The sequence below is a fragment of the Lissotriton vulgaris genome, chromosome 7 (assembly GCF_964263255.1).
Source record: "Lissotriton vulgaris chromosome 7, aLisVul1.2, whole genome shotgun sequence".
NCBI classification, from domain to species: Eukaryota; Metazoa; Chordata; class Amphibia; order Caudata; family Salamandridae; genus Lissotriton; species Lissotriton vulgaris.
In genome coordinates, this window is record NC_141695.1 from 472,047,302 (window position 1) to 472,060,383 (window position 13,082).

General features: G+C 46.7%; 2 protein-coding genes across 3 annotated transcripts in view; both read right to left on the reverse strand.

Annotated features, from left to right (window-relative positions):
- The window catches only part of LOC147701896 (uncharacterized), a 71,648-nt gene extending 61,860 nt beyond the window's left edge, over positions 1-9,788 (reverse strand). The window contains exon 1 of the mRNA XM_086930526.1: positions 8,937-9,788. Coding sequence (XP_086786652.1) covers positions 8,937-9,567 — 631 coding nt within the window. The 5' untranslated portion in view covers positions 9,568-9,788. The remainder of the gene's footprint in view (positions 1-8,936) is intronic.
- Positions 1-13,082, reverse strand: part of LOC147701895 (uncharacterized) — a 278,593-nt gene that overhangs the window by 97,274 nt on the left and 168,237 nt on the right. The gene's annotated exons all lie outside the window — the stretch shown is intronic.

Consider the following 13,082-nt stretch of genomic DNA (forward strand, 5'->3'; position numbering starts at 1 on the left):
GGGCCGCCGTCCGCACCACCATCGAGAAAGGAGGAAACGCAAAGGGTTTCTCTGGACTCCAATCCTGTAGAAAGGCATCTGTGGCCTCGCCAGAGGGTCCGGCCTCCAGCTGTAAAACCTTGGAAGCTGATGATCAAGCCGAGACGCAAACAAGTCCAGGGAGAACATACCCCATTGATCTTTCAGCCACTGGAGATGTCTGGAGTGCCAATCTGCCACCAGATTTGCCTGCCCCGGTAATATTCTGCCGTCACCGAAATGTGATGTGCAAGGCAGTAATCCCAGAACTCCTTCGCCAAATTCGCCAGAGCTCTGGAACGCAGACCCCCCAGATGGTTGACGTATCGAACCGCTGAGACGTTGTCCATTTTTAGGAGTACACAGGACTTCGCTGAGTCATTGGTCCAGCAGCGTACTGCGAAAGACCCGACCAGAAGCTCCAAGCAGTTGATATGCAACTGTTGTTCTTCTGAAGACCACGCTCCACCTGGGGAGAAATCCCAGCACCGGGCACCCCAACCTGACCTGCTGGCGTCGGATTCTATGACCAGGTCCGGAATCGACCCGAAGATCGCCCGACCATTCCACGCTTCCATGTGTGACAGCCAACAGGACATTTCCTCCTTCACTTCCGCTGCGAGGGATAACAGTGGATCGTAGGACATGTCCTTCCGAAGATGCTGGGCCTTGGGCCGCTGGAGTGCTCTGTAATGAAAAGGCCCTGGAAATATCGCTTGGATGGAGGATGACAGAAGTCCTACCACCCTGGCCACCTGCCGTAGAGAAGTCCGGTCTTTCGTAATTGTCTGGCGTAACGTATGCCGGATCTTGGCCATTTTTCGTGAAGGCAGACTGAGCGAAGCCCCGACTGAAGCCCAGAAAAGTGACTTTCTAACACGGAACTAGAACTGATTTGGAACTGTTGATGATGAAGCCCAGGTCCTGGAAGAGCGAGACCGCTTGTTGAAGTTGAGAGGTCAAAACCACGGGACACTGGGCCATCAGGAGGATGTCGTCCAAGTAAACGATCATCCGAACACCCTGCCCGCGCAGGTATTTCACCACCGGATGCAGCACCTTCATGAAACACCACGGGGCCGAAGAAAGTCCGAAAGGAAGAGCGGTGAACTCGAACACCTTGTCCTTCTAGCAAAACTGCAGGAAGCGACGGTGAGGGGTATGTATGGGAACCACCAGATAAGCATCCTTGAGGTCCAGCCTCACCATCTGATCCCGGGGAAGGAGCACATCCCTCCGGAGGTGGATCCCTTCCATTTTGAAATGGCGGTAAATCAACCACCCGTTGAACTCCTTGAGGTTGATTACTGGGCGCTTGCCCCCATCCGTCTTGTCCACCAGGAAAACGTTGCTGAGGAATCCCGAGGGTTGACGCGTTGATTGACGAATGGCCCCCTTGCGAAGCACTTACGAGACCTCTTCGTCTATCAATCGTGCGTCGGTGGCTGAAAAAACTGTGGGGCGGGGGAGAACCTCCTGGGTGGGCAGATCGTAAAACTCTATGTGGAAACCACGAACAGTTTGCATGACCCAAGCGTCTGCAGTAAGAGACGCCCACTCCTCGTAAAAGGCCGCTAGTCGACCGCCAATGAGTACCTGATCCGCCGATATGAGACTCAGCGTTATAATTGGTGGATAATTCTTCCTGTAACCCCGACCGCCAAAGCGTTGTCCTCGCGTGGGGTAAAAGTTGTTGAAATTGGCTGAGGTCTGATATTGTCCTCTACCGGAGCCTTGCCCTCTATTGTTGGCATTCTGCCCGCCACGGCCGGTCGAGCGGCCCCTACCACGACCGGCCACTTGGGAGAAACGTTGCTGAAAGACACGCTTAATGTTGGACTAGGCCTTATCCAACGATGTAAAAGTGGATACGAATTTGCCCAGCTCTTTGAGGAATGGCTCCCCAAAGAGTCCCCCTTGGGCCACTGCGCCCGCCTCTGAGGAAGCCAAATCCCCTAACTTCGGGTCAAGCTTGATTAGCAGTGACCGTCTGTGCTCCATTGACAGAGAGCAGTTGGCGTTCCCGAGAAATATTATGACCCGCTGCGCCCAGTTTGACAGGACCTCAGGCGAAATGACAGTGCCAGTGGCCTTAGCTTCCTCCGCCATGTCGAGGATCTTTGTCGGGGGTCCCACCGCGTCTAACAGTTTGTCTTGGCATGACCGCCAAGAGCGGTCGATGCCCTTGCGCGGATCCTTCATGAATTTTGCCAGGAAGGTGGCTATCTTAGGATCTACCTCAGGCGTTAACGCCACCTTACCGTCCAGCGTGGGCCTCGGGCACTCCGCTCGCAGACACCCCCTAGCCTCCTTCTCCAATGGTTTGTGTAGGCGGCTCGCTATGAACTTGGTCACTGTGTCGCCAGGTACTCCGCGGCCAAGCTCGAGGGCCGCCATGAACGCACCGACTCCTCATCATCATCCATGTCCGGAGAATCTCCGCCCAGAGACAGAGGAGCCGTCTCGGAGGCCACCGAGGTTTCAGGCGCTGAAAGTGGCGCGGAGGAAACAGCAGTCGCCTTAGCCAAAAAAGCGTCTCAAAGACGCTCAAAGGCGCCTCTGTCCACCCCCTGCCCCCCTTCCGGTGCACTCTCCCTGCAGGGCTTCTTCGGGGCAGGAGGACCCTCACCTGAAGGGCCCGGGAGACCAGAAGGTCCTCCAACATGGGCCTGCGCAGGTTTGGCGCACTCCTCCGCGATGCGAGCTGAGAGGCGGTCCTCAATGGGACCCTCCACCTCAGTGAAGCAACGGTAGATCGAACTATCTACTGCCTGGTAGAACTCATCAGTTAAATAGGGGTGAGACCCCTCCTCATAATAACCCTCTTCCATTACCTTAATGGGGAGGGGACACAATACTACCCACAAAGGGTGTCAGGTGATATGGGCAGGCCACAGGGACTGCAATTATATTTTGGGCCCAAACACAGTATGCAGTAAGGGTGGCACCGAAACCCCAAAGCGCACTGACCCTCCTCTGTAGGACCGGGTCACACCGCCCCCCAGCACGCTTCCCACACTGAGCAAGTACTCCCGGTGTCAGTCCCGCCTGTCGCCGGTTAACGCGGTAAAGAAACCGCACTACAGACCCCAAAGGGCGTCAACAATTAAAACGGGGCCAGATACAGACCCGGTAACAGGGCATTCAAAGGGGCGGTCGAGGTCAAGGCTCCGTCGCAGCAGGCTCCTCAGCGCGGCTCCTCCGAGTGAGGAGAGCGCGCCGAGGGGCCAGCAAGATGTAGGAGCGGCCTCTAGCGGTCGGTTATGCACCGCAACAGTGTGGCCAAAAGTCGCGTCAGGAGCGAGAAACGCTCCAGCGACTGCGGGACTCTGAAAGAAAAGAGCAAACAGCAGAGCCCCCGTCCCGCCCACCCTGTCAATAGACGGCGAGACCAGCACAAGCACATTAGTGCAAAGAGAAAACAATGAGGCACTTAACTGGCTGCGTGAGCAGCGAAGAAAGAGGAGGAATAGTGAGAAGGGACAGACTATCTACCCTTTATGGACACAGTAAAAGGACTTCGTTATGGACTGTTATGGTGGACTCATGGGAGTTGTAGTTCATCTCTGGGTTTGTCGATTTGTTTTTCTGGATGCTTCTTTGTTTTGCATAGAAGCATTGGTTGAAGCTTTTCTAAGGCTGCTGTGTTTGATGGAATAATAAATTGCGAAGGAAGAAAAGCATGATCCGAGCCTCCGGTCCTGCCATAGAATCCCCATTCTTGAAAGTATGGAAGGAGATGAAGTTCCCATTCATGTATTTGTTGCTGCCTTTTGCTTAGGACATGGGCAATCCTATTAGCCACTCCTGGGAGGTGCTCTGCCAGAATATTGACTGTGTGATTAATTGCCCAATGCCAAATTGTCTGAGAGAGGCGAGACAGTCGCAAAGAATGTGCCCTCCCCATTTTAATACATAGTACATTGCAGTCATGTTGTCGGTGCGGACTAGGACACCTTTCCTATGAGGTGAGAATTAAAAGCTTTTATTGCTAGCTATAAAGCTAGAAGCTCTAGATAGTTGATGTGCAGAGCTTTGTACTTGCTGACCCATAGACATCGAATTGTCAGGTTGTGAAGATGGGCACCCCAACCTGTGAGGGATGCGTCTGCTGTTAGCATGATCCGTGGAACTGGGTCGATGAAGGGCCGCCCTTTTGATAAGTTTTGTGTTTTCCACCACTGCAGTGAGCGATGGGTATGGCTTTCTACCAACAGTAGATCTGTTATTTGACACAGAGGCTGATTCCACTCATGTGCTGAGCACTCCTGTAGAGGGTGAATGTGAAATCTTGCATGAGGCACTATCGTAATGCATGATGCCATCATCCCTAACAGTTGCATGAACGTCCTGACTGCTAAATACTAATTGGCCTGAAACTGTGTTAGCAGAGATTAAATAGTCTGAATTCTGTCTGCATTGGGAGAGGTTAGAGCTATGCAAGTGTTTAGAGTCGCTTCCAGATAAGACTGCATTTATGAAGGCGGAAGGTGAGACTCCTGAGCATTGACAGTGAAACACAATTGGTAGAGTAGGTCTAATGTAGTCTGAGTGTGGTGTAGACACTTTTGGTGTGTGCTGGCTTGGAAGATCCAGTCGTCCAGATGTGGGAAGACATGAATCTGTTGTCTTCTGACATGTGTCACCACTACTGGCAGACATTTGATGAATACTGTGGGAGCAGTAGTTACTTAGAACAGGAATACCTTAAATTGCTAGTGTTTTCCTGCTATCACAAACCTGAGGTATTTGTGATGAGCTGGGTGAACCGAAATATGAAAGTATGAGTCTTTTAAGTCTAGTGTGAACATAAAATCGCCTTGCTGTAGCAGTGGAAGGACCTATTGAAGAGCGACCATGTGGAAATGTTCTATAAGTATGTACAGATTTAATGTTCTTAGATCCAAAATTGGTCTTAAAGAGCCATCCTTCTTGGGGATTAGAAAGTGCAGAGTACACCCCTGAACCTTGTTACTGTAATGGAACTGGTTCAATAGCTCCTTGAGTTAAAAGAGCTTGTACCTCTTGTTTGAGGAGCCGCAGGTGCTCTGACAAGAGTTTGTGAGGGCAAGGTGGAATGTTGGGACAATTGCTGGTAATCTCCAAGCAATAACCATGCCAGATAAAGTCTAACGCCCATTCGTCTGATATTATGGAATGCCAAATGGGGAGAAATTGTTGAAGCCTTCCCCGACAGGTGTTGGATGATTGGGGAAGCATAGGCAAGTTACTGCTTATTGGGAGAAGGGGAGTTACACGTTGGCATGCCCTTACCCCTAACTTTAAAAAAAGATCAGCTGTACCCTCCTCAAAAGAAGCCTTTACCAGAAGAGGGTTGCATGTTGGACTTGTACGAGGAAGCCTTAGGGTCTGAGGATGTAGTTTTAGACCCTCCTCCATAGAATGAGCGACAAAAGAAGCCTCTGCTTGAAGGAGTCTGAAGTGCTTTCATGGATTTCACCACATCCGTGTCTTTTTTTATCTTTCCTTAAGCCTCATCAACATGAGGTCTGAAGTGTTTAAAATAGACTGTTGTACTGCTGGTTTAAAGCCCAACATTCTAAGCCAGGCATGCACATGTAAAAGAATGCTGGTGTTAACTTCTCTCGCTGCTGTGTCAGAAGCATCAAGAGCACATCTAATAAAATAGTTAGAAATTAGCTTCCCTTGCAGGCCAAATTTCACTCACATAAGACACAGTTCTACAAATATCTCCAGTTCCGCCACGCCATCACGCCCATAATTCGAACCCTGGACACACTTCCAAAATGCCACCCCTTGGAGGGCTGCCTTATCATGGGGATTACACAGCCCATAAAATTAGGCAGATATACCAGACTCTGACAGAGCATGCCAAAAACAACCCTTCTGAGGACCAAAGGGGCGGGGGAAGCAGATATCCCGGACCTGTCAGATGATGACTGGGCCGAGGCCATAGCCAGTCCCCGGGGAGCTGCAGTATCCTCCAGTTATCGCCTCATACAATTTAAATACATACACTGGGTGTACTATACCAGATTGCGCCTGTGGAAGATAAGAGTCATACACTCCCCCCAATGTCTACACTGTGGCAGAGATGAGGGAACTTTCCTTCACACAGTCTGGGACTGTACTGCATTACAGCCTTTTTGGCGTATGGTGTCAGCCTCCCTGGGTTAGGTGTTATCCCAGGACTTGCTATTCAGTCCTAAACTGTTCTTATTACACAGCACTGACAGGATAGGGGGAAATATGTATAAGCAACAACTACTATTCCTGGCCCTGACCATTGCTAAGAGAGATATTACTTCTATGTGGAACGGTACGTCCTCCCCATTGATCGGAAAGTGGCGGATGGAACTTAATAGATGGATGGGGGTGGAAATTGCGGTCTTCTAAGTGAGAGGTTGTTCTTTAAAACATAGAAAAATGTGGTCGAGATGGGTAGAACACCGAGGCATAGAGCTTCCTCCCCTTCCTTCCCATACCCCATCATGAATGTGTTTTCCGGTCTATTCCAAGCCGCAACATATCATACACTATAGCTCAAACACAACAAACACTACAGCAGTGTTAACTAACTTGACGGGTGATGGAAAGTTCCTTGCAATGTTTTTCTTGTTACATAAGTTATTGGTGTTAATCTTACAAATGAATCTGGTACTCTTGATTTATCTAATGTTTCATTATGTGCAAGCTAGGTTGCAGCCCAGATGGTACCAGATGGTAACTCAATAAAATATGTAAAAAAAAAAAAAAGAAATTTGCTTCCCTTCTTGAACTAGGTCTTGTGCCTTTTTTGTGCTCTTTTTGGAGGTACTGAAGTAGACCTTCCATTTCATTCCACTGTGCCCGGTCATATCTAGCTAAAAGGCTATATGTGTTGGCAATACCCAAGTGATTAGAAGCTTGAGCAGTTACCCTTTCACCAGATGCGTCAATAAGCTTAGATTCTTTGTCTGGGGGAGATGCATCTCCAGATACTTGTGAAATCTTTTACGAGCATTGGAAACTAACACGGAATCTACAGGGAGCTGTCCTTTAATAAAGACCCGATCAGAGAGTGATGTTTTATATTTTTTTATCAACTCTAGATATTAACATGTGTGTATGAACAGGGTCATTAAAAATGTTATCTGCAAGTCTCATCATGCCTTTTAACATAGGGAGACTCTGACTAACTTTATGTGAGGACCCCAGTGTCTCAAATAAAAAATCGTCATCTAAGGCCTCTTTATGCAGTGTAACCCCATGATATGCTGCTGCTCTGGAAATTAGCTCCAGATAAAATACATTATAATCTGGAGGTGAAGGTTTTGCAGGGTATAGGTCTGAATCATTATCCATGGGTGGATCAATATTATAATCATTTCACAGATCTTTAGATAATAGTCATTGTCATCATCATCATCGTCGTCCCCATCTCTTAAATCAGGATGTGTGTGAGGAGATCCCTGTGGTGTTATGTGTAATGGATCTTAGTCTGTCAGTATAGGTGAAGATGGCTGAGGTGGTGGAAGGATGGCAAAGTAGGATGGACAGGACCTGTAGCAATGTCCTCCTTCTTCTTAAGGGGGGTCTTGTATCCAGTGTCCTCTGAACTGACTTTCCTCTTGGAAGGTGTTATGGCTAATATATGTCCAAGGACTGGATTGATGTAAAGCTTTTTCTGCTTTTAATCCAATCTGTCGTTCATAATGTCCCAGATAGGTTCCAGAGGAACTGAAAGTTCTTCTTTCGATTTCAGCGCTGAAGGTCTCGGTGCTGAACGGACTTGTCCTTCTTGTCTTTGGAAGCGGACTTTTGTTTAGAAGCAGAAGGTTTCAGCTCCGAAGCAGACTATTGTTTCAAAACAGAGGATTTCAGCTCCGAATCAGATTTGTATTTCAGAGTGGAATGTTTCGGGTCCAAAGACGATCTGGCTCAGCTCGATCCCGAGCCGGAAGGCTTAAGCATTTTTTTCAGTGCCGGGCACAAGGATGAGGCATCAGAAACATTGCAGCGGTGCCGACCAAGGCCCGAAGGCAGAGGTGGTGCCGAAGCCTTATGTTTGGTAAAAGATAGTTTCTGGAGTACGGGGGTTTTGGTACTCACGACACCCTGTCCCTCTAAAATATCTTCTGACTCCACCTCGATCTCAAGGTCAGAATCGGATTGTCAGACCAAGAAGGCCTCCTCTTCTTCTGCTGCTGCTGCTGCTTCCTGTTCCGATTCTTCTCCAGAGATATCCGGAGTGTGTTGAGGGCCTTGGCGCTGCATTTCTCGTCGTCGAGCCCGACGATCTCGAAGAGTCTTTTTCATCCTTGTGCGCCCGGTGATAAGCACAAGATGCTGACCTGGTGTAGATCGGTGCAAGGGTACTTAGAGTGGCACCGAGGACATATTTGAAACAGAGTTTGTTCCTTCGACAGAGGGGTGGATCGGCTCGACTAGGCTCAAAGGCCGCCCACAATGTTTTCGCCTGAAAATCAGAGACTTTCACAAATGAATGGATACACGGAGAGAGGAAAACACGTACAATAACAATACCATAGAGTGAAATGCGCACCAAGGGAATCCAAAAGACTGTTTTGAACCGGAGTGCAGCAGTACATGTCTGAAACCCGATGGAGGAAAGAAAACAATCTAACAATAGCGTCGATGCACATGCTCATTATCACCAGAAGGAGGAGTCACCTTACCTTGTGAGTAGGAAAGACTTCTTCAAAGAAAATCAAAGTGCAAACATCTGGACCCAAAACTAGATGGCAGGAGTATGCAAAGCATGTGTATCTACAGCAAACATGCCTTAAACACTTAATTTTACAGCTAGATTATTTTTCATGTATTACGAATAAAACATCGAAAAATAATTATTAATTCACAACCAAACAATATAAACAAAATACACATTAGGCATTACAATTCAGATTTGTAAAAAGAATGGCATAATACTTTACCATCGAAAGCACTTTCTGATCCTGAAGACACATAATCATCGGTCTGTAAGTTCTCTTTTTCAATCTGCTCATGTTGCGAATCAGAACTTTCCATCTGCTCCAATTGAAGAGATGATTTTGATTGTTTTTCAGTCTGCAAGATGTTGAGGCTTCCAACCAATCTGTCCATGTGCTCCGGACTCTGGATTGTGTCAATCTTATTTGCTATCCCGGTGTTGTTTAATGCTCCTTTCAATTCCTCTGACTCATGATTCACGACATTTGTGATCGGTTTATTCAGGACAGAAATGTTATGTTGAGCAGTACATCCTCCAATGGGTTTGGCGGAGTCCAGGTCTTTGGGCAGTCCTTCCTTCTGGTGTGGATGCAAAACTGTTTCCAGCTGGTATTTAAGGCTAGGCAACCTGTGCTGTAGTAAGAGTTCTTTTAGGTTCATTGAAGTGCCAAGCTCTTCCTCTAATTCCATTGCCTCTGACTGCAGAGTTACTTTCACTTGTTTTTCTTGTTCAGAAACTCTTTGCTGTGCGGAGGATCTACTTCTGAAACTAGAAGAGGTTAAACCTTCAAATAATCCTTCTTCCTGCTCCGGCTGCAGAGCTGTTGTAACTTTTCTCTCAAGATTCGAAAGCATTTTTTGTTTTGAGAGTTCACTTTTAGTTCTGCTAAGGGCTACAAAACCTTCACCAAAGTCTGCCACCTACCCTGAGTGAATCAATGTTGGACCTGATTGTGCAGAGTACTTTTGTGATGCAGTGTCTCCGATTCTTGGCTTGAAAGTATGCATGCCCCTGGGTAAATCTCCCAAATGACTTGTTTCAAAGAAAAGCTTTGAAATTTTATCGCCTTGTTGAACTAATTCTTCCATCTATTCTGGCTGCAAAATTGTGGCAACCCTTTTCTCTAGAGCTGACAGCTTTGGATGGGAAAAGGACATCCTTCTGGAATCTCTGTTCTCAATTATTTTTTCTTTGGTTTTTCTCTTAAAGTCATTCCAGCGTTTTTTGAGCATCTCTATGTTTCTTGTGCAGCGCCCCACACCATTAATCTGCTCCAATATGTTTTCCCAAATAATACATTTCTCGGAAATTGGGGTTTTGTTTGCCTGAAACCCATAGAGTTTATCATGATGCCAGACAAGCTCATCAATTAGGATTTCTAGTTTCTCCAAATTAAATTTCAGGTTTCTCTCTCCTGCCTTCTTTACGCCTGTATCAGGACATAGTACACCAAACTCAGCTCTCGTGCCAACCTCTCTTTCACACACAGCTCAACTGTTCTAAAACCGGCTAGTAAGATCCACATTCTCAAAGATAGCACAATGTGATGCGTTATACAAATCCTCATACATCTAACTACATGCATATTAAAAACGTCTATGCAAAATACACTCTAAAAAGGTTTCAAAACAACTTTACTTAAAGAAACATCTAAAAGGCAGAACGGTTTTTAAGTAACATTCTTTGATAAAAGAAGCATATATGAAAATAAATAACGCATGAAAACTTCTTCCTACAAACCATATCAACTCAACTAGGAAGTATGAGCAGGTTATTTATACAAAGTTGGGACCAAACAGGCATAAAGACGTGAAAGGACCTAAGGATACATTGAGTAGCTATGGCATTAAGATAACCTTGTCTACATACTGGGAATAGAAAGTAGTCAGCGATTAGGAACAGGATTGATTCAATACCAAAAGGACAAAACTGAAAGAGAAAAGAAGAGAAATGTTTAAGACCCAATGGCAGTGCTTAATTTGTAAAAAAAAAAAAAAAAAAAAGAAGTGCAGGTGCTGAAAATGTTGCCAAGGAGATCGACCACAGCTCACTTCTTCCTCCGGTGAGCCTCACTTTCAACACTCTCACTGCCTCAGTCTCTAACTTCTAACCTTTGATCTGTTGTCTGTCCCCTAAGTCTTTGCTCTAAGAGTCTATCCTCTCACCTCTCTAATTGTTTTCCATCATCTTTGCCACACCTGGTGTTTTACCTTATTCCCTGTATTTCTGATTTACCCTCTAATCATTGTAGCCCTGCCCTTTTTCCTCTTCACTTTTATACATGCTTTGCTCTCTCTCCCTTCGATCTTGGCTCTTTACGATCACTCTTCTAGCAGTCATTAGCTGTGTCTTCGTTTTATCATTTGTCTGCTTTTTTTCGTCTATCGTGTCCTCTACATCCTTTCATTCTATATTCTCTCTTCTTAATGCTCTCTTCTTCGCATAATGGCTGCTTTCTTCTACTTAGCTCCATCTTATCTCTCTCCTCTCCTGTTGTTTCTTTCTCCTCTTTTCTCCTACTCTCTCTCATCTATAACGCTGCTGCTTCCTGTGACCCCGGTCATCAGCTTATACATGTCTGTGCTATTTTGAACTCTGCGTTTTCCTGTTGTCAATCCTAAAGAAGTGGAAGATGGCATGTTTTACTTTCTTACCTACACGGAGTGCAAAAACAAAATGTACACCAAATGAAAATGCTTTTTTTGCATTTATTAATCAGTGCGGTATGACTGGGTTTATTGAGGACAAACAACAAAAGAAGAGAGGTCTAGTCTGGTTAAGCACAAGGGTACCAGAAATTAGGAGCGAAAAGATAGGTGGATAGTATAGATCACAGTCACTCTAATTCAGTGGGATCACAGTCACTCTATTTGAGTAGGAAAGCCCTCACACACCGACCTGGTCAGTGTCATGCTTCATCATCGGGCCCCACCGAAGAGACCGAGTGTCTCTTCGGTGTGCTGCGACGCCAGAAAGACTGCGGAGCTGGTCAGTCTCCGCAGTCTTTCTGGCGTCGCAGCACACCGAAGAGACACTCGGTCTCTTCGGTGGGGCCCGATGATGAAGCATGACACTGACCAGGTCGGTGTGTGAGGGCTTTCCTACTCAAATAGAGTGACTGTGATCCCACTGAATTAGAGTGACTGTGATCTATACTATCCACCTATCTTTTCGCTCCTAATTTCTGGTACCCTTGTGCTTAACCAGACTAGACCTCTCTTCTTTTGTTGTTTGACATTTAACCGGGGATTAAGAGAGTGTCCCTGACTCTCCCTACCTCTCTCCTTGTTGATATATATGGGTTTATTGAGGAACAGGCGGCGGCTTGAGCACAGCAGGTCATGTCACTGCTAGTGCTGCCTGTAATTAGTAGGTCCAGGGATGGCGACGGCATTGGAATCCACTGCTCAGCTTGCTGTGACTCTGCCTGCTACAGCACAGGCATTGTCTCCAGCCGTAATGCTGCCAATGCCGGTAAGTATGGCTGTGGTGCCTCCTGGACTAATGTATGCTCAGCAATTACCATGCTGCGGTGCAGCAGACAGATTCTACAGGTGACGCAATAGCGCACAAAAGTTGTGTAAGTCCACAGCCGCATTGAGCACTTTGAGGATTGCAGCAATGCCTCTCTGGCTATGCAGTTCTGGCTACGCAGCAAGTGGAAAAGTCCACACTTACTTTTGTTTATTCTTCCTCAAGACCCCTCACTCCTAAGTTCTAAATGCGCTCTTGCAGTTTCCTTGCCTCAACTCCGTCATGAGCCAGCCCCCAGCTACAATTATCCAATGGGAGGATTAGGCTCAGGCAGTGGCAGAGGGCAGCAGACTCTGGGAATGGAATGTAAGCCATAGTTTGTCAATGACTTCTTGGATTTGTGATCGGCGTGATGATATCATCATTAACGTGGTGATAAACAATCATGCCTGCCTGGACAGGCATATGCTGGCCAGTCTATGAACATTTACCAGCCAGTCACCATGCAATGTTTGTTATTCTTTTTATTTTGAATTTGAACAATGAATATTGAGACCACCACCTGCAGGGTCAGAAATTGTAGCCCCGGCCCTGTGAAAGAAGTTCCGGTGCTGAGCACCTGAAAGCACCTGCTCAAATTAAGCACTGCCCAATGGCCACATTGAATATAGAATATAATAGAATGCATGTGGGCTAGCCCACACAGCCATTCTTCAAATAAATGAAGGGCACAAGTCAGGTGAAGACACTATGGCTCTTGAGGAAAGTGAACAATCATGCACAGAGTAACTGTTTGATATGAGATCTGTTCCACCTGGAGATGGTGGGCGCCTTTCAGCATCTACAAAAACCACAAACGTAATGAAGAGCTGATCAAAGTAACGAAGGTTGTTTC